At 45.0% G+C, this 18,357-nt stretch overlaps 2 protein-coding genes across 2 annotated transcripts; one reads left to right on the top strand and one right to left on the bottom strand.

Moving 5' to 3' along the window:
- Positions 1-2,086: 2,086 nt before the first annotated feature.
- MED19 (mediator complex subunit 19) lies at positions 2,087-6,483 on the bottom strand. Its single transcript, XM_082212891.1, has 5 exons — positions 6,118-6,483; positions 4,790-5,046; positions 3,875-3,971; positions 3,623-3,717; positions 2,087-3,467 (listed from the first exon to the last, which is right to left on the bottom strand). The coding sequence occupies exons 1-5, from the start codon at positions 6,338-6,340 to the stop codon at positions 3,399-3,401; spliced, it is 741 nt and encodes a 246-aa protein (XP_082069017.1). The 5' UTR covers positions 6,341-6,483; the 3' UTR covers positions 2,087-3,398.
- A 97-nt stretch (positions 6,484-6,580) lies between these two features.
- Positions 6,581-16,238, top strand: TMX2 (thioredoxin related transmembrane protein 2). Its single transcript, XM_082212762.1, has 8 exons — positions 6,581-6,912; positions 9,295-9,355; positions 10,241-10,354; positions 11,137-11,213; positions 13,031-13,137; positions 14,404-14,469; positions 14,840-14,969; positions 15,087-16,238. Exons 1-8 carry the CDS (start codon positions 6,724-6,726, stop codon positions 15,228-15,230), a joined length of 888 nt encoding a protein of 295 aa, XP_082068888.1. The 5' UTR covers positions 6,581-6,723; the 3' UTR covers positions 15,231-16,238.
- The last annotated feature ends 2,119 nt before the right edge of the window (positions 16,239-18,357 follow it).

Here is an 18,357-nt window from a genome sequence, read left to right as displayed (position 1 = left end):
CAATAACTATTAAGTCTTTTAAAGTGCCACTATCCGTTTTTGTTAATGTATGATTTACGCATTATTGGTGTGATGCATTTCTATGTACAAAGAAATATTGCACACCTTCCTGGTGCTCCTAGTCGTTGATGGGTGTTGTCTCATTTCAAAACTGTTCCAGTGCACTGCTTTGGGTGTTGGTAGGACTGCCATACACCCAGAATTTCCCAGACATACTGGAATACTGCATTTTCCAGCAGAAATTGGCCAAATGTCCGGGGAAATTCAAAGATATGGCAGCCCATGTTGGCAGTGCTCATTTTCCCTTAAAACTAAAAAAAGCTCAACAATTTTTCAGTCTGGATTTTCACTGTTTGAAATAATGGCAACCCTATGGTTAGTCCTACTTGTATCGTCTTGCGGCTGACATGACGACTTCGTTCCTCTCAGGTGTGTACGCCTGTGCTGCCTATTTACATTGTTCTAAAGAATATAGAAGCAGATAGTTCACACCAGTCTCTGTTACCTTCCACAATTCCCATTGATGCTGCCCAGTTCAGCCTGGATATTTTTCTTAATACTAAAATGCTGCCTGTGGAGCTACTTGCATGGGAACACCCACCTGACACATAGGATGATCTGGAGTGGGGAATCTTTGGTCCTCCAGATGTTCTTGAACTACAATGCCCATCAACCCATGGCCAATGGGTGTTGAAGTTCTGTAACATTCCAGGGGGGGGGGTAGGCTGAAGGCATGTTTCCCTTCCCTGAAACATATCCCCAGGGCTGCAGAGGAGATGACAGTATTTTTCTGATGGTTCTGGGTTGGGAACAGAAAGTATTCCTTACCTGTTCTTCAGGATGCAGAAATCACCAGTGACTTAGAGGAACAGGACCAGCCAGTTTTGCCCCACCTTTCCTACTAGCAATGGCTTTTAATTTAGATGCATGGGATAATTGGGGGTAGAGAGGAGTCGGGAGTGGAGTAGACTTTCATCCTTTCCCTTTATTATCATCAGCTTTCTTTTGTAAGCACATGGAAGAGTAGCAAGCAAAGCATTATTCTATGAACCCCATTTACTGCCGCAGCTCAGTTTTGCTCTCTGTAGCAAAAGCGTGAAGAGGATGGTGATGGAATAAACACCTCATACTGCTCTTCTGAAAGTACTGAGAGCAAAGGAAATGGCAGTCAGATTGTTCAGGGGCAGCAACGGGAGTGTACTGAAAATAGAACCAGGACCTAGCAATTTTGGTTACAAATGTATTCAAAATGCAAGGGGGAAGAAAATAAATGAAACAATTTAACTGTCTGTCTAACTACCCTACTCTCTCTTAATATTTATTAGCCTGGTATATCAGGAGGAGGATATACAGGTGGAGAACCCAACTCTCCTTCCTTTGGTACCCAGGTAGTGTAGCGTAATGATTATGCTTGTCATAGTAGGGGAACCAAAAACTCAGTGGGCGTTCTTAGGCCAGTCACACTCAGCCTAGCCTACAGGGTTGCTGTAAGGATAAAGTGGAGCAGAAAGTATGTATGCTGTCTTGAGCTTCTTAGAGGGAAGGTAGGACACAAACATAAATAAATGAGACAAGTAGATTTTCATGATTTCCACTTTCCACCTTATCAACTGAATCACTGCATCTTGCTGTAATCGGCGAAAGACCTATGTATCTGAATGCATAACTAGGCCTGCTTTACCAAAAAATCTATACTTTTCCACAAAAAGCACTGGTTGTAAAGCAAGCTCCCCCATGGAGCAACACGAAGTCTGCACAAACTCCTACTTCATAGGAGTCCTTGGACATTAAGTAGGCCTTCCTGTGCAAGTAGACCAGCATAAGTGACAAGCAGTATAGAGCAGATCATTAGAAAGCAATTTATTAATACTGTGAGCCAGAGCATCTGCATTTCATTTCCAAGTGATATCTCTCATCTCTGTGAAAGGACTGATAAGGCGATCTATGCAGATTGCTCAACTTTTTTTTTTATTTCATTAAAATTGGCAGGTGGGAGGTTTGGACTGGATCCACAGCACTGGGGGGGGGGGGTTAAGCTGTTTCCATGATAAAAACAGTCTCCCTGGAGCAGCTTATTCACTGGGGGTGAAAATTTATATTAGGGGAATCTGATTTTAAGAAGTTACAGAAACTCCAATCAGGGTCCTGACATTCTCATGTCCAGTTTGTCCCTAAGAGGCACTCTTGATCAAAGTGCAGTTCCACCCTCATTCTGATCCTTAAGCTCAGGAAAGAAATGTTTTTACTGTGGATGAAATTTCCCTTCCTATAGGAAAGAAGAAGCAGTTAAGATGGTAGGCTATTTCCAACCATGTTCCTCTTGTCACTCCAAGGACAGTAGATAGGGGCAGATTCATCACCATCTTTGTCTTTAAAAGTGGGACAGACTAGCCAGCAAGATGACCAGCTGACAGTTTAAGGAACCATTTCTGCCAGGGTGCTCTGCTGAGGTAGTAATTCAGAAAAAATCAGAAGAACAGGATAAAGGAAAACAATGGTTTCTATTTGTCCAGGTTCCTGAAAGAGGCTTTCATCTGTTCACAGCTGAAGTCTGTTGCTGAAGATTCCACTTTCTCCCTTCTGCTGGCAAAGATTTAAATGATGTCAGCTTTTTTTGTTTTCAAGTTTTATTTTTAAAGGGATTACATGTAGAGAAGCCTTTACCTGGTAAGTGAGCCCTTAGGGAAAAATATCACCATATACACAGTTCTGTCCTTGGATTCACAGTATAGCTTCTTGATTTACATGCTTCCACAGTTAAAAGAAATTTGGTCAATGCTTTCGACTTAACTCTCTAGCTGATGATACTAAAGCAGGCCTACTTATCAGCATGGGTCAGCTCCGGGAAGGTAAAACCAACCTTGTCTTCTCTTTACTCCCACCTCACAGTTCTGCCGTTTCTCCCATTTTCCTATTTAGAAAAAGCCCGATCACATTAGCTCTTTCTACTTAGGCAACTAACTCACCCACTAGCCTTGGGCCACACTTTACAAAAGAAAGCACTTCTAGAGTTTCTCCCTATCTATTCACAGTGCAGTTTCCAAGCCCATGATACGAGAGGAGGTTGCAGACCCTCCCAAGTGCTCCAACAAAGGTTTAACTAAATCACGAGGCGGACACATCCCAACTTAGTCAGGACCATTCTGTAAAAAGGAAAAGAAGAAGAAAAAAAACCTCCACGAGTAGACAGGGCTCCCATATAAAGACACCAGTCTGCATTGTGTCGCAGGCAAAGTCTATGTTCCTTATAGAGAGATCAATGGAGTCCCAGAAGTTCCACTCAGTAGGGGTGAGGGGGAAGCAGGGGAAGTATATGAGTCTGTGGTGACTCCCCCATTATTGCTGTTCCTCCTTTTCTTGTCAAAGCTGTAGCACCTTCCAAGATCCGTGGCAGGACTTTACCGGAGGCTGCTGCTGCTGCTGGCCTGAGAGCTGCCCACACCAGGGTGTTCAGGGCTATGCCGATTCTAAAGAAAAATAAAATGGACACACATGCAAGAATGAGAATGAAAGTTCTCAACAATAATGAAAGGCCAGGAGAAAAGGCCCCACATCTCAGTCAGTTCTCTGGCACCTGAGGGTACAATTACTTGAGCTGGTGGAAGCATTCTTCCCAACTTACTTTCTTTTTCTTCTTCTCCTTCTTCTTCCTTTTCCGCTCAGGGTCATCCTCTTTCTTCTTCTTTTTCTTCTTATGGTCAGAATCTGAAGGAGTTTCTGCCAAGAAGAGAAAAGGAACTGAAGCAGGAACTTTGGATGAAGCAGGAATTGTGGTAGCTTAGGCCACTAGACTGTGGAATGCTAAATTGGAAAGGAAGGGCAGGGGTTGGTGAGGGCAAATGCAACCACAGGGCCCAAGGAGGAAGCTTCTTACCTGGAGGGACAGGATCCTGCGTACGACTCTGCTTGTGTTTGTGCTTGTTTTTTTTCTTAGGTGGCTGGATGTGCATTAAGCGACACTGCTCTGGCAGCTGAAGCAGTGCAAAAGAAACAAAAGAGCATGTTAGTCCACTGAATACCACATCTGTTGTTCCAGTAAATAACCACAGGTGCAATCATTTGCGGGGGGGGGGGGTTGCTTGTTTCTTTGGTAACCTGGTCCCACCGTTATCCCCCATCAAAACTTGCAAGAAAAGTTTCTACTATGTTCACTAAGCTTAGTACTTGGGTCTGTTATGAGCTCGGAGCTCCCTAGACTCCTTGGCAATCTACCCTTCACAGAATATGGCTAAAGCTTTACTGTGGAATTCACATGTGAGCCAACCTTTCTCTTCATACCTGCTCTGCAAAAGAGAGCACTAAATTTGGCAGTACAGTGGTACCTCCGTTTACAAACTTAATTTGTTCCGGAGGTCCATTCTTAACCCAAACCATTCTTAACCCGAGGTGCACTTTTGCTAATGGAGTCTCCCGTTGCTGCCACGCATCCCACTCGCATCCCAGGGCAAAGTTCGCTACCCAGAATACCTACTTCTGGGTTAGCGGAGCTCGTAATCCTAAATGTTCGTAAGGAGAGCTGTACGTAACCCAAGGTTCCACTGTACTTCTCTTTGCGACTCCTCCTGCCTGGGATCCTTCCCTAACTTCAGCCTACCTACTACTGCCTATTCCATCAAGGGAGATGGATCCCATTCTGCTGGACTCACAGTTTCTCACAGTACTCATATTCTCCAGTGCACCCTAACATCCATTTCCAACTCTGGCCTATTTTTTTTGTCATTCAGGACATTCTTTTCCCACCGACAGTCAGTATTTCCTTCTTCCCTTGCAGCCCCCACCTCTAACTTACCGGGCCTGCATGGAGACGAAAGCCTGTTAGCATGGTACCGGTGATAGGGTTGAACGAACTGCTGCAGATGGGAGGCTTCTCAATGAGAGAACGCAGGCTGCTGTTGTCATGTGAACCTGGCAAATCTATCATCCCTGGTAGGTCTGGCAGGAAGTTGCTGAGTTTCTCCTTCACCTTTTTGCCACAAAATTTGTTGTAGGCATGCTCCAGGTTGTAGTGGGTGATCAGGTTTGTGCTCCCTGTTAGTTCTGTAGTACCTGGCAAAGAACATGACAATACTGCCTATGTTTGGCTTGTTGGGATTTACAGGACAAAGGCAGATAGAATCTGGCAGGCAAATCCTTCAGATACGACATTACTTGCACCTGCAACTGACATGTCCAGCCTCATACACCCAAAATGCTTTTGGTGAAGCCAGATCAAGAAAAAGATTTGCTCTGCTTTCTTAAAATGTACTTTTCTTCTTGATAGGCTGAGGCATCCTGGGAAGAAAACCCTTAAAGTCCTATTCATGTATACTTGAAATTAAGTCCCACTTATGCCATGGGAGGTTGCTTCCAGGTAATGGTTTGTAGGACCCTCGTCTCATAAAGCAATAGTTTGCACACATCACTAAGCCAAATCATGGCTTCACGCAAATCATGGTTGCGTTGCTTCTTCCTGAGTCCTGCTGATGCACTACTCAAGGTCAAGTTTGGCTATGCATTACATCCAAACCTGGACTCATGTTCTGTCTCTCCAGACAATCCACGAGCTGTTTGTGGTTGATCACTCATAGTTTGGGGGAGACAACCATGACCTCCGAGTCGGCATGTAGTGCGGAGCCAAACCATGGTAGTGCAACAGCCGCAGCCTTTGCTCTGGGAATGCTTGCTCTCGCGTGCTAAGCCAGGTTTTGGCCTAGTGTTGTTACATGTTCACTGGGCCCTATTTGCTTATGGTATTTAGACAGTGCTTTTCAGAAAAGGCAAACGGGCTTGCCATGAAGTTAATAATGAACTTCAGCGGCTTCCGTCTCGGCAGCGCCAAATGCGGATGCACAGCATGACCCCGCCTCCCTGTTTTGATCCGGCACCTCATTGGCCCCCGGCAGCTGCCAATCGAAATCCCACCACTACCTGCGCTTCCGCGAAGTCGTCAGCTTCGCCTGTTGGGTCTAAGTTCCCACAGGAACAGGGAGGAGTGCCCATCAAGACGCAGCCGCGTATCTCTATTGGGCCATTCCCTCGCGGCGCCTCGTTGGCATTGGCCAAGGATGCAGTGCCCGCCTCTACGATTCCGGTAGGCTGAGTCGCCCCCGAAGCCCGCCCCCTCCAACAGCCACTTACCTGGTAACTCGCGCATTAGGTAGAAGGGGCCGCTGGCGGCCGCCGCTTTCTCTCCGACGGGGGTCACGGCAGGGACGGGAGGTGGCCCAGTCCCCGGTCCTCCGGGTTTCCCTGGTCCAAAGCCCAGCGCGGCGGCTGTGGTAGGCGGAGGCGGTTCCGTCCCTCCGAAGAGAGCGGAGAAATTCTCCATCATCCCGGCGTGCCCCGCGCAATCTCCTCCCATTGGCTTCGCATCTTGGCTGTCCCCTCGGCTCGCCTTGTTGTCATTGGAGGGCGGTGAACCCTCCTCTTATGTATGATTGGCTAACTAATCTGGAAACTGGGCCGCGTTCCGATTGGACGGTGCTCTGCTTTCTCGTGACGTATTTTTAGATGGCGGCATGACGTCAACAGCTTGCGTCGAGAGGCCCCCTAGTTTGTATTCCGAATCCATCCCAGCGATTCTGAAGTCGGCCAATGATAGTGCGCGGTGTTGCTCTAAGCTCCGCCTTTCCGTTGATTGGCGTAGGCATTGGCCAGCGAGCCCGAGCGGAGGAACTACGAGCGTGCGCCGCCGGCAGGCGCTAGAAGCAGTCGGCGCGGGGGCTCGGTCAGGGTGAGGTGAAGATGGCGGTGCTTGCTCCGCTGCTGGCCCTGATCTACTCCGTGCCTGGAATCTGCCGGTGGCTGGCGCAGCCCTACTACCCGCTGTCGCTTCTGCTCTCGGCTGCCTTCCTGCTGGTGCGGAAGGTGCCGCCGTTATGCCACGGGCTGCCCACCCAGCGCGAGGACGGCAACCCCTGTGACTTCGACTGGGTGAGGAGGCCTTGCCCGGAGCCCCTTCTGACTGGCGCCCCCCTCACGCCCTCTCTCCTCCATGGGCTCATCCGGCCAACTGCCGGGAAGGGGACGTTTCTCCCCTTTGCCCTGAGATGTCGAGAAACTTGCCCAGAGAAGTTTGGCATCCTCGTCCCGGAGACTCTCGACTCCGAGTGTCTTTTTCTTTTCTCTTTTTTCCTTTCTTTCTTTCTTTTTTCTTTCTTTTTCTTTATTTCTTTCTTTTCTTCCTCGGCGCCATCAACTGATTGCGCTGTTGTTGTTTTGATGGCTGGTTCGCCATGTACTAGTGAAGGGTGACTAACTTGCGGCCCTCCAGATATTGTTTCTTTATTTATTGAATTTATATACCGCCCTGTACTCGGAGGCCTCAGGGCGGTTCACAGAACAAAATCAAAATAGAAAACCACAAAATATATAATAAATAAAAAAACAACCCAATACCCCCCCCCAATTGTTGGGCCTCAGTTCCCACCCTCTTTGGTTACTGGGCATGCTATTTGGGGTTGGTGGAAGTTAAGAGTCCAACCCGATCTGAAGGGCTGCAGACTAGCTGCTGTTTAGTATTTTATTAATCACCCATCCTACACTCGTAAGATCCCAGTTGTTTTAATTGTTGTCAGAATGACATGCACAAAGGCAAGACATGATAATAGTTTGTGTTTAATGTAATAAGCTCCTCCACCTCAGGAGAGGACCCCAAGCACAGGGGAATTTCTTCCCAACCTCTGATGGCAGTGACCTTCAGGAATATCTGCCAACTTTCACACACAACCTCCCTTTAAAGTAGTGGAGACCTGCTCTAATCTCCACTTCCCAATATGCTAGTTTTTGTCTGGCTGTCCTGTTCAAATCTCAATGCTTATAGTACCACCAGAGTGTTTGTTTGCATGGCAAACAGCCCCGGTTAGATAGTAAATTCAAAGTGGTTCCCACTCGCATTCTTCCTCTGGTTCTTCCTCCTACTATTGCTTACCATTTTCTGCCCTTTCCTCAAATGGCTCCTGTGCTTGCACTGAACTGCATACAAAAATTCAAAAGAGCTCATAAAGGGGTCTCTGAATTCTCAACATCTTATGATAGTTTTTTCATGCCTGGCAACTCTGCCAGAAAACTTCCATTTCGTTTTGTGCTCCCTTTCTATTGTAAGGCACATGTGTGCATAGCAACTCAGCAAATCAGTAAGTCAAAATTCCTTTCCTGTTGCATCTTCTTTCATATCTCCAGTCCAAACCTCAAAGGAAGCTGCTTTGAGTGTGGTAACCCAGAGCACTTGTTCTCATGTCACACTGTGGAGTTTCCTGCCCATATGAATTGATCATGTAGGAAAATGTAGTGATCACAAAACTAATTTAGTTGTGGGATCTGGTGTATGGGTAGTCTTAAAAAGACATTTGGACAGACAGGCTTTGAATTCTTTAGATGTGATACATGTTTTAATCAGGGGTTGCAGTAAAGTATTAATTGGGTCATCTCTGGTTGTGTAATTCTGTGGCCATGACCGTAGGTTGGTCTGTAACAGGTAAGCAACAGGCTGTGAGGACTTCTGTTACCACTTGCAAGATTAGGGAAGTTTTTAATGTTTGATTCTATTTTTAATATTCTGTTGGGAGCTGCCCAAAGTGGCTGGAGAAACCCAGCCAGATGGGCGAGGTATAAATAAATTATTATTATTATTATTATTATTATTATTATTATTATTATTATTATTATTTATTAACACCTCGCCATGTGTAGGTTGCAGTTGTACTTGAGACCAATCCCCATATTAATGAATTGGCCCTAAAGTTTGTGTGTACCACTTAATGTAAATTGCCCTGCGCATAAAGCAAAAACAATTTTTTATTGTGGTATCTTAAGTCTACAACAGTGATACATTGTGCTAGACACTAGTTTTTCAGATGTAGCAGACTGTATTTTGTTGTATAAAGGGCCACAAAATTGTTTGGTTTTTCTACAACAAGATAGCATGGCTATTATTTTTCTATTTTCCTCATAAAACACTTTAACATTTGAGCAGGATGTTTATGCAAGATTGCACTAGCTGTTTTAGTGAAAAAATATTTTCATTGCAAATCATCCTTTACGTGGAGGTAGTTAACTGCATAATTTGTTTCTCATGTAACTAGAAAAAGGTAACATAGAGCACTTGCACAATTTACTAAATGTACAAAATAAGGGTGATCCTTGCATATATACATAAAAGTCAGCTCTAGTTTTATTTCATTGTGCACCTGCTTGGTTTGTGTCCTGAAACTTCCAAGCAACTGTAAGCTTCCTTTGGAACTGGCAGTATGGCTAGCTAGATAATGGATAAATGTGACATCTGTTCTAACCACTTACTGCCATCTTTCTTTTTAGCGCGAGGTGGAGATTCTTATGTTCCTCAGTGCCATTGTGATGATGAAGAACCGCAGATCCAGTAAGTAATGCTTGTTCTTTATTTCTCTCTTTTTGGAGTAAAGCTTACAAATGATTCAGAAAACAAAGATTTCACAGCTGGCTTTAACCTGTATCGAAATCTTATTTTCTTTAAAATCAGTATGGTCCAGTCAGTATGTTTTGAACAAATAGCTGGTACAGTATGGGATGTAAGTGGGATGAGGTTGTGGCAAAAATTCACACAGAAACAGAAAGCACCTAGATGATTTGAAAAGTTTTAAGATGAATGGCTGCTGCTAGGCCCTTGTTCCTCTGTCACAATCGGTGCATTGTCCCTGTGCATTCCTGCTGTAGGAGTGGTTTCAAAAGGTGACCTGTCTGTTTCTTTTGTTTTCTGTTCCATAATACAAAGATATGGAGGCCAGTGGGGCAAAGCTTCCATGTGCCAAGACTTGGTGTATTATGGGTGAGATTAAGTGAAGGTCAACATGGAGGTGATAAGAATATAGCAGAGAACAGTGACTGCCTAAGATGAAAGGATATGCAGAATGTGGGGTTTAGCTTGAAATGATATGAGAAGCAGGAATGACCTGTAGGCATGAAAATAACACACTTACTAGTACCGCTCACAGGAAATGTAGAAAGCTACAGCAAATGCTGTAAAACACAAAACTGTACAGTTAGCCTAGGACAGCACTCGTTTGACAAGAAAACTACACTGTGTGTGTGTGTGTGTGTGTGTGTGTGTGTGTGTGTGTGTGTGTATCTATCAATAGGCATTCTAAATATGTAATCTGTCTTGCACAGAAAGCTTCCACAAATTTTTTAAAAGTTAAGCTTCAGTCAAAATTCCAGCTTGTTACTGGGCCTAGCAATGATGCAGATAATATCAGCCATAAGAATGTGCCTCTTTCTCTCTCTCAAGTTACTGTGGACCAGCATGTGGGAAACATCTTCATGTTCAGCAAAGTAGCCAATGTCATCCTTTTTTTCCGCCTTGACATCAGAATGGGACTGCTCTACCTCACCCTCTGTATAGGTGAGTCATCCTAGTTATATCCTAGTTCTAGTTATAACAATTGAGGAGGACTTGGACATCATAAATAATAGGACTTTAGATGCAAAATCCACCAGTTCTGCATTACCACATAATAAATCTTTCATAATTCCTCTATTTTTGGGCATTATTCTTGTTTATAGGGCAATGCCAACGTGCATTAAGTGGAAGTAAAGACTACCCCATGATTGCCATATCTAACACTGCAGCTGGAACCTGCTGCCTGAATTCCATTTGCTTGAGCTATTGGAGGAGGGCTGTAGGAATCTTCATTCCTGGCAAGAGGAGACTATAATCCAGGGAAGCTTTTGAGAATTCTGCCAATCTCAAAAGCAGGGAGGAGCCACAGCTTTTGTAGAGTACCTACCTTGGAGAGCAACTGCTAGTCATTTTAATTCAATACTGTAGTAGGTGGACAAAAACTCTGGTCCCATATAAAGCAGCTTCCTAATCCCATCCCAGCATAGTGCTAAACCAGGGGTCAGCAAACTTTTTCAGCAGGGTGGGGCGGTCCACTGTCCCTCAGACCTTGTCGGGGGCCGGACTATATTTGGGGAGGGGGGAATGAACGAATTCCTATGCCCCACAAATAACCCAGAGATGCATTTTAAATAACAGGACACATTCTACTCATGTAAAAACACGCTGATTCCCGGACCGTCTGCAGGCCGGATTTAGAAGGCGGTTGGGCCGGATCCGGCCCCCGGGCCTTAGCTTGCCTACCAATGTGCTAGCTAAGCTGTGCTTGGTGTGTGCCTTTTCAGTGTTCCTGATGACCTGCAAGCCACCTCTGTACCTGGGTCCTGAATACATCAAATATTTCAGTGATAAAACAATAGATGTGAGTATTTTATTCTCTGCACTCTCATTTGTTCTTGTGGACTTGGATAAACTGGGTATAGCTTATTATTTTGGGTATAGCGTATTATATTATACTGACTTAGTTTCGTTACAGTAAGAAAATGAACACAATAAAAACCCTTGTTAAAACAGAAATAGGCAGTGCTGGCTGAAAAGGAGACACTGCTTCAACAAGGTTCCAGAGTGACCACCTTGGAAAATATGCTGCCCTCCCACTTTTGTCCCTGGATCTGGAACATTTATTTTCGGGGCAACTGGATAGTCTGCAGCTCCTGGCTTTTCCTGGCAGCAGCAGTGACGGAACCAGCAGAGAGATGATGATAACTGTCCACTTCCCAGGCCGTAGATGGTCACTGTTGCTGCTCCAACTGTATGTTCTACCTTTTCTTTCTTGGAGCTCAAGGAGGCATATATTCTATACATTCACACACACACTTTGTTCTCATAACTACCTTCTGAGGTAGATTGGTCAGAGAGAAAGTGTCTGGCCCAAGGTCCCTCACTGAGCTTCACTACTGAGTGCAGATTTGACCCCGATCTTCCAGGTTCTACTTTGACACTTTATCTAACCATTGCACTGCATTAGTTCTGCTTAAAGAGGCCCCAAGTTTATTATTCTGTACCGCTGTTTCCTCTTGCTGATTGTTTTTTTTTTAAAAAAAAAAAGTTGCATGCAGTCTTACCGCCCTGTGAGCATTGTGGAAATTTTGTTTATAGATATGGAATATTAAATATTATTTAAAATATTTTATAGAAATGGTACATATTAACATGAGAACTGAGAGTATTGAGACCCATGAAGATCTGAACAAAGAGTGTCATTGGCAGTCTAAATTGATGTCGGTTAGTGGTGGTGGAATGGGACTGGTTCAGCCCACTGAAAAAGCCTTGCCTTGAGCTCTGAAGTTCAGACAAAGGGAGCACTTTCCAGATAGTCTTAAACACAGAGAGAAGTGCAAGCATGAAGGTAACTGTTGGATGTAGCCTAGTACAGGCATGTCCAACAGGTAGATCGTGATCTACCGGTAGATCACTGGACGTCTGCGGTAGATCACTGGTAGATCATTGGCTCCCCCCAAAGAAGCTAAACAACTGTGGCTCCCCTAAAAAAAGTTCGACGTTTTACCTCCTCCCTGAAAAAACTCAACAACTTTGACCTGAACCCCCCAAAAGGGGGTCAATCACTGCCAATTTTTAACTCTGTGAGTAGATTGCAGTCTCTTGGGAGTTGGCCACCCCTGGCCTAGTATATGAACTATTTGGAGCTACGCCATGATGGTTGTGTACTGCCTCCAATATTGAAGGTGGTTTGCATCTGATTCCCAGTTCCTAGGAAGCACAAGTAAGGGAAGTCCTGTTACACTCTGCCCTTGTGGGCTTCCCATAGGCATCTGGTTGGGCACTGTAAGAGAGGGGGCTGGACTGGCTGCTCGGATCCAGCAGGCTTCTACTGATAACCTCCTGTTCTTTGCCAGTGCCTCTCAACTCCTGGAACTCTATGGGTTTGGATTGTGATTGCTGGTCCTCCTGTGCAGCAACTTTCCCCAACCTGGTGCCCTCCAGGTTTTATTAAGCTGGAACTCTTGTCATCCCTCCCCATTGGCCATGCTGGCTGGGGCTGATGGGAACTGGAATACAAACCATGTTGGAGGGCACCAGGTTAGAGAAGGGTTGGTGGTTGTGTGCTCCTGCCTCAGGATACGGATTGTCCTTCTATATCCTTTCAGCTCTATTGAAGTGTTGTATGTGGACATTTGAGGGATGTGCATTGTGTCAGCCTTGATCCCTCTTTTGCAGGAGGAACTAGAACGGGACAAGCGGGTAACCTGGATTGTGGAATTTTTTGCTAATTGGTCCAATGAGTGCCAGTCATTTGCTCCCATCTATGCAGACTTGTCTCTCAAGTGAGTGGTTTACTCTTTAATAAAGTATGGTGTCTTAGTGCAGGGGCAGGCAGACTTCAGCATGTGTGATGCCTAAAGTGTGAAGCATACTTTACCTCCAGCACTCACCATTTTTGTTGTGCTGAAGGGTACAGAAAGGCGTTGAGTCCAGTATGTTCCAGTGTGATAACTATTGGGCTAAGGTGAGTGTGTATTTTTATGCTGTGAACTGCCCTGAAATCTATGGATGAAAAGTGGCTTATTCTTATTCTTATATTTCTAAGATACAATATTTCATTTGTTGGATGAACAAAGATAAACTCACCAGGTTATTCTGATTGCAGCCCCTGATGTACTGCTGGCTTTTAAGAAAGAGTTTTACTATAGCCATGCAAGTTATGGTTTAAAAGAGGAAAATTTAGTATCCTCTAAAGCAAACTTTAATGGGAAGGAACCTTAACAAATAGGGAATGTCCATGAATCCAGGCCCTTGTGGTTGCAGAAGGTTAGTGCTAATCCTTTCTACAGAATGTCAATTTAAAATTGATGAAAATTAGTTCCCAAGAGAGTTTACTTTATTTGTGGTTCCCGTTCTGACGTTTATGAGACCTAGTTGCTGAACTAATGGGAAATGGATGGTGGCAATAGCTCATTAGCTACTGGCAGTTTCTGGATAAAACTCCATAGGAGATTCTGGTGACCCCACCAGACATTCAATTGAGGCAAAGACCTCCCCCCCCCCCCCCTTGTACTGAGGTACCAAAGTGAAGGATTACTCTTTAAGTGGCTCTTGGCAAGGGCCTGGCTGCCGATGGCTTTTTTTGAAGCAACCCATTGCTTCCAGCAATGACCAGTAGATGCCCTTAGTGTAGAAAGTGTTTTCATTTTTAGTCCCTGTAGAGTTGAGTTATACATCAACGTCGTGGTTGCATAAGCAGGAAAAGGGTGGCTGTATAACTCAACACAGTAAAATCTAAAGCTTCCCAGTGCTTAATCAGAGGAGTAGTTCAAACTTGAGAGAAGGGAATCAGCTTAAGACTGTGCCTTCCGTGTTCTTTAATATTCTGTGTTATTGTCTGAAAGCACATGATGCCACAACCTTGGTTGAAGCTGAGATCATCTAGGTTTGGTTAGTGTCTGGATAGGAAAGTGTCTGGGACACATATGTATGCTGCCTTGAGTTCCATGCAGGAAGAAAACAGGATGTGACCATTAATGAAATAATAAGCATCTACTTTGTTTCATGGTGTTTCTGCCTGCATACTAACCATTGCTGTGCCTCCCCAGATACAACTGCACTGGATTGAACTTTGGGAAGGTGGATGTGGGCCGCTACCCTGATGTGAGCACCAGGTGAGCTATATGCTGTAGGAACCTTGGGAGAATGAGGAAGACCACAAGGCTAGGTGTGTGATATGCAGCACCATGAAAACTTGTTTTGCACTAGCAGGGCAGTGTGGGAAGAGGAGATGCCGTGTTGTGAGTAATTCATATTAGCATGTTTATTTTACTTGAATCTAATAAACAAGGCTAAAAACTTAGAATCAGCTATGGTGACCTAATAATTATTTGTAGTTGGTATTCATTATGACTAATGAACCTGTGGAACAATATTTCCTGAAGGAAAAACAAAACACTAGAAAATTTCCTGGCCCATATCAATCTCTGGCTAGATGTTCCTTTTCTTATTCTCCCTGGACTCAAGCCCTTTGTCTCTTCACAGGTACAAAGTCAGTACATCTCCTCTCACTAAGCAGTTGCCCACACTAATCCTTTTCCAAGGTGGGAAGGAGGTGATGCGCCGGCCACAGATTGATAAAAAGGGACGAGCAGTCTCATGGAATTTTTCGGAGGTACGCTCTATCTGAAGTTTCATTTGTATGCTGTCAATATCAGATGTGCGCCTTTTATTAAGCTGAGGGTCAGTACAAGGTAACACAAAACAATGCTGATCTTTCTTTTTGTCACAGGAGAATGTGATTCGGGAATTCAACTTGAACGAGCTGTACCAGAGAGCCAAGAAAGTGTCTAAGCAGCCTGAGGTCCCAGAGGAGTCTCCAGAACAGCCTGCTGTCCCTGAGGTCCCCAATGGAGAGAGCAAGAAGGACAAATAGAGCCCGGAGGACTGGACTGTGTTCATTTACTGTTTAGCTCCCCATTCCTCTTCCATTGCCATTCTGATCTCTCTCCTGGGACATCAGCCGCAAGCTGCTTTTGCCCACAACGCTGGTGCTGGGAGATGATTGTACATGCCAGGGAGCTTCTATCTTCTGAGTGTAGTTGCCAGGGAGCTTTTATCCTCCTGGGCTCAGTGCCTCTCTGCTGGCAGCTACACTTTTCTTCCCCCATCCCCTGATCCTCCTTCCAGGAGTTGCTAGGTGTAGTTTCAGCAAGATAAGATGTGGCCCCAACTCTATAGAAGCTAGAACCTGTTTCTGCATCTAGATGTGGGGCTGCAGGCTTCTCTGGCAATGAATAAGAGCTACGGGGGGGGGGGGGGGGAGAGCAAGAACTCAGTGGATACTGTAAATGGGCAGGATGGGAGGAATCACCACTTTCAGTGGAATTGACTCCCTCCTGTCAAAGCTGTGGCACCTCACTCCTGTTTGAATTGGTTTTATGCAGGGTCGTATCTGTGGCTGAGAAGCTACAGGTATCATTGACCAGTTTTGACTACTTGCTACCCACTGCCCTCTACTGTACTGACAACAGAGCTTACATGGTCTCTTCCCATAAGTTTTGGGCTTTAAAAGCCGATGGGTGGACGTACAACGTTTCTTTGCTGAACTTGAAAGTGCTGCTGTGCCAGAGAGTAAGCAGCAGCCATGCAGTCCTTATGGATTTCCTGTTCTCTGCATCATCATCATCAGCTGCTTGCGTGGTGTAATGTGCTGAGGGTGTGCAGTAAGAAGGGGGTCCCTCCTGCCCCCAAACTGGAGGAGTAGCTGCTTCTGCCGTCCAGAGTCATAATTGACAGGGTTCTTATAGCTGCTAACTCCATTTCCAACCCAGGGAGCTTGTTCGTGGATAGGAACAAGCTCCACTTCACTGTACTCATCCACCTTCACACTTCTGTTAATTGTCTTATACGGCTATCTCTAATAAACAAACTTGGGAATGTCTTCTTCTGGGGCCTTCTTTTTGTTTCTGAGTTGGACTATGACCACAGTCTGCATTTGCTTATTATTATTATTATTTATTAAATTTCTATACTGTCCCTTCATCCATAGGTCTCAGGGCATTCTGTATTATTTTTTTTTAAAAAAGGATGTTTTGTAGTGTCCAAGTAAATTTTCTTCACTGTTTAGGGCTCGACTCTTCTGTATGGGATGGGGGCTTTGCTACGCTATCCTTCTTGGTGCTCTCTACCAGGCTGTAAGCATGCTGGCTGAGTTGCTGGGAAGATCTTGGAAAACTCCAACTATGGTCTCCACCAGTTTTTAGATGAAGGAGGTGTCGTTTGAAGCTGGACTACAATGGAGCGGGGGGGAGAGATTGAAATCTTTGTCTTCTATTTTCCTTATTAAAATTTCCCCTCCTAAATAATCAGCTGAGGCCAATCATATAGATAGGTGTATGTTTTCACCCTGGGGAAAACTGTCTGTGAGGCTGAATTAGGGGAAGGGTTAACACCTTGCACCATAGTACCAATCCAGACTCCCCCCACACCTGCTTTTAAACCTTTAAAGAAAAAAGAAATTGTGTTTGAAGAATAACTGCCCTCAGCTTCCTCTGATCATCTGATGTACTGCTGTTCCTCACACATGCAAAGGCATTGCTTTTGTCTTCCCCAGACATGCAACTGTTCATAGGCTGGGCCAAAAAAGACACCACTGCCAAGCCAGATGTGTAAGGACAGTGTAGGCCACAGAGTGGCAGCACTATAACGGTAACCATGTAAGAAAGGAATAAAAAGGACCTTGCTTAGATCAGAATGCCAGCTTGTGCTTCTGATGCCTATATTGTTTCCTCCTAATTAAAGGCAGATGCAATCAGAGACAAAGATGTGAGAAATGGGAACAATTTGGAAAGCATGATGTAGAAGGGCAAGTGAGGATAAGGATGCCATGCCGATCATCATTGGAATGACTTCTATTAACAGAGAAAGGAAAATAGCACAAACTTTGGGAACTATAAGCAGGCAGCTAAGTTTACAATGGAACTGCAGTGGTTCTGCTAGGGTAGATAATGAAAAAAGTTCCCTAAAAGTAGTTGGGGGCTCCTAACTTAGGAGGTGGATGTGTCTTACTAAGGAAAGGTAGGAGCTGTTCACCCACAGATATTTTATTAATCAAATGTGTATACTGCCCTTCATCCAAAGATTACAGAGTGGTCACAACATAAAAATACAAAAGGCTCTGTGTTTGCCACAGTGCCATATGATGACTTGACAGTGCGAAATCACTTCCCATGGCTGCTTTCAACCAGATACTCCCATGTGATCAGTTGTGAGGGAGTACTGCGAATGTGTGGATCTGCCCTTTGCCTGCTGCCATGCCACAAGAGAGTACTGCATTAGAAGATAGGGAGAGAGTGGGGGATTTGGTTTTACGAAACCCATTTTCTTTAAGGCAAAAGAGAGAGAGCTAAACAGCAAACCTCGGACTGAAGTTCTTACAATACCTAGCTGATGCCTATTTACTAGAATATACAGCCAGCTTTATATGGTAATAGCGATGTGACTTCGAAACAGTGCAAAACAATAGCGTTTATGACTCAGCTCTAATACTTCCTGCGCCCTGCCACGCTCTTTTTATACCTTCAATTAGCATAACGGAATAGATGGGGGGAACCCTCTATATTTAAAACTCATGCATAGGGATCATCCGCATTAAGTGATCTTTTGTAGAAGGACCAACCCAGCATGGTGCAGCGGATGTTTCCACTGCTTCATCGCAAGAAAACGAATCTGGTTGCCCGCGATCAGTGCTAAGCGGGGAATTGCAGCGAAATCCTAAACCAGCGACGCTACCTTAGAAGCCAGGATCGGGAGCGAGCCGGGATTGGCTGCTGCAGAACTTCCTCGCGATTTGCAGAGGGGCTTGTGTAAGTGGTAGCAACCACCTTGCAAAACCTCTTTGAACGGGGGGGGGGCGGTTAAAAGTCCTGCGATTGCTATTCTTTCATCAAAACAAAATGTTTTGATAGCTAAGGCTGGCATCCTCAGAAGACGCCCTATTTGCTGAACTGGCCAGCTAGGAGACTGGTGCTTTGTGACTTTCCCGACTTTAGCGTTAATAT

Source organism: Podarcis vaucheri, assembly GCF_965113315.1.
Source record: "Podarcis vaucheri genome assembly, chromosome: 1".
Classification (NCBI taxonomy): domain Eukaryota; kingdom Metazoa; phylum Chordata; class Lepidosauria; order Squamata; family Lacertidae; genus Podarcis; species Podarcis vaucheri.
Note: the sequence above shows the minus strand (reverse complement) of the source record. Positions and strands in the feature narration are given on the sequence as shown.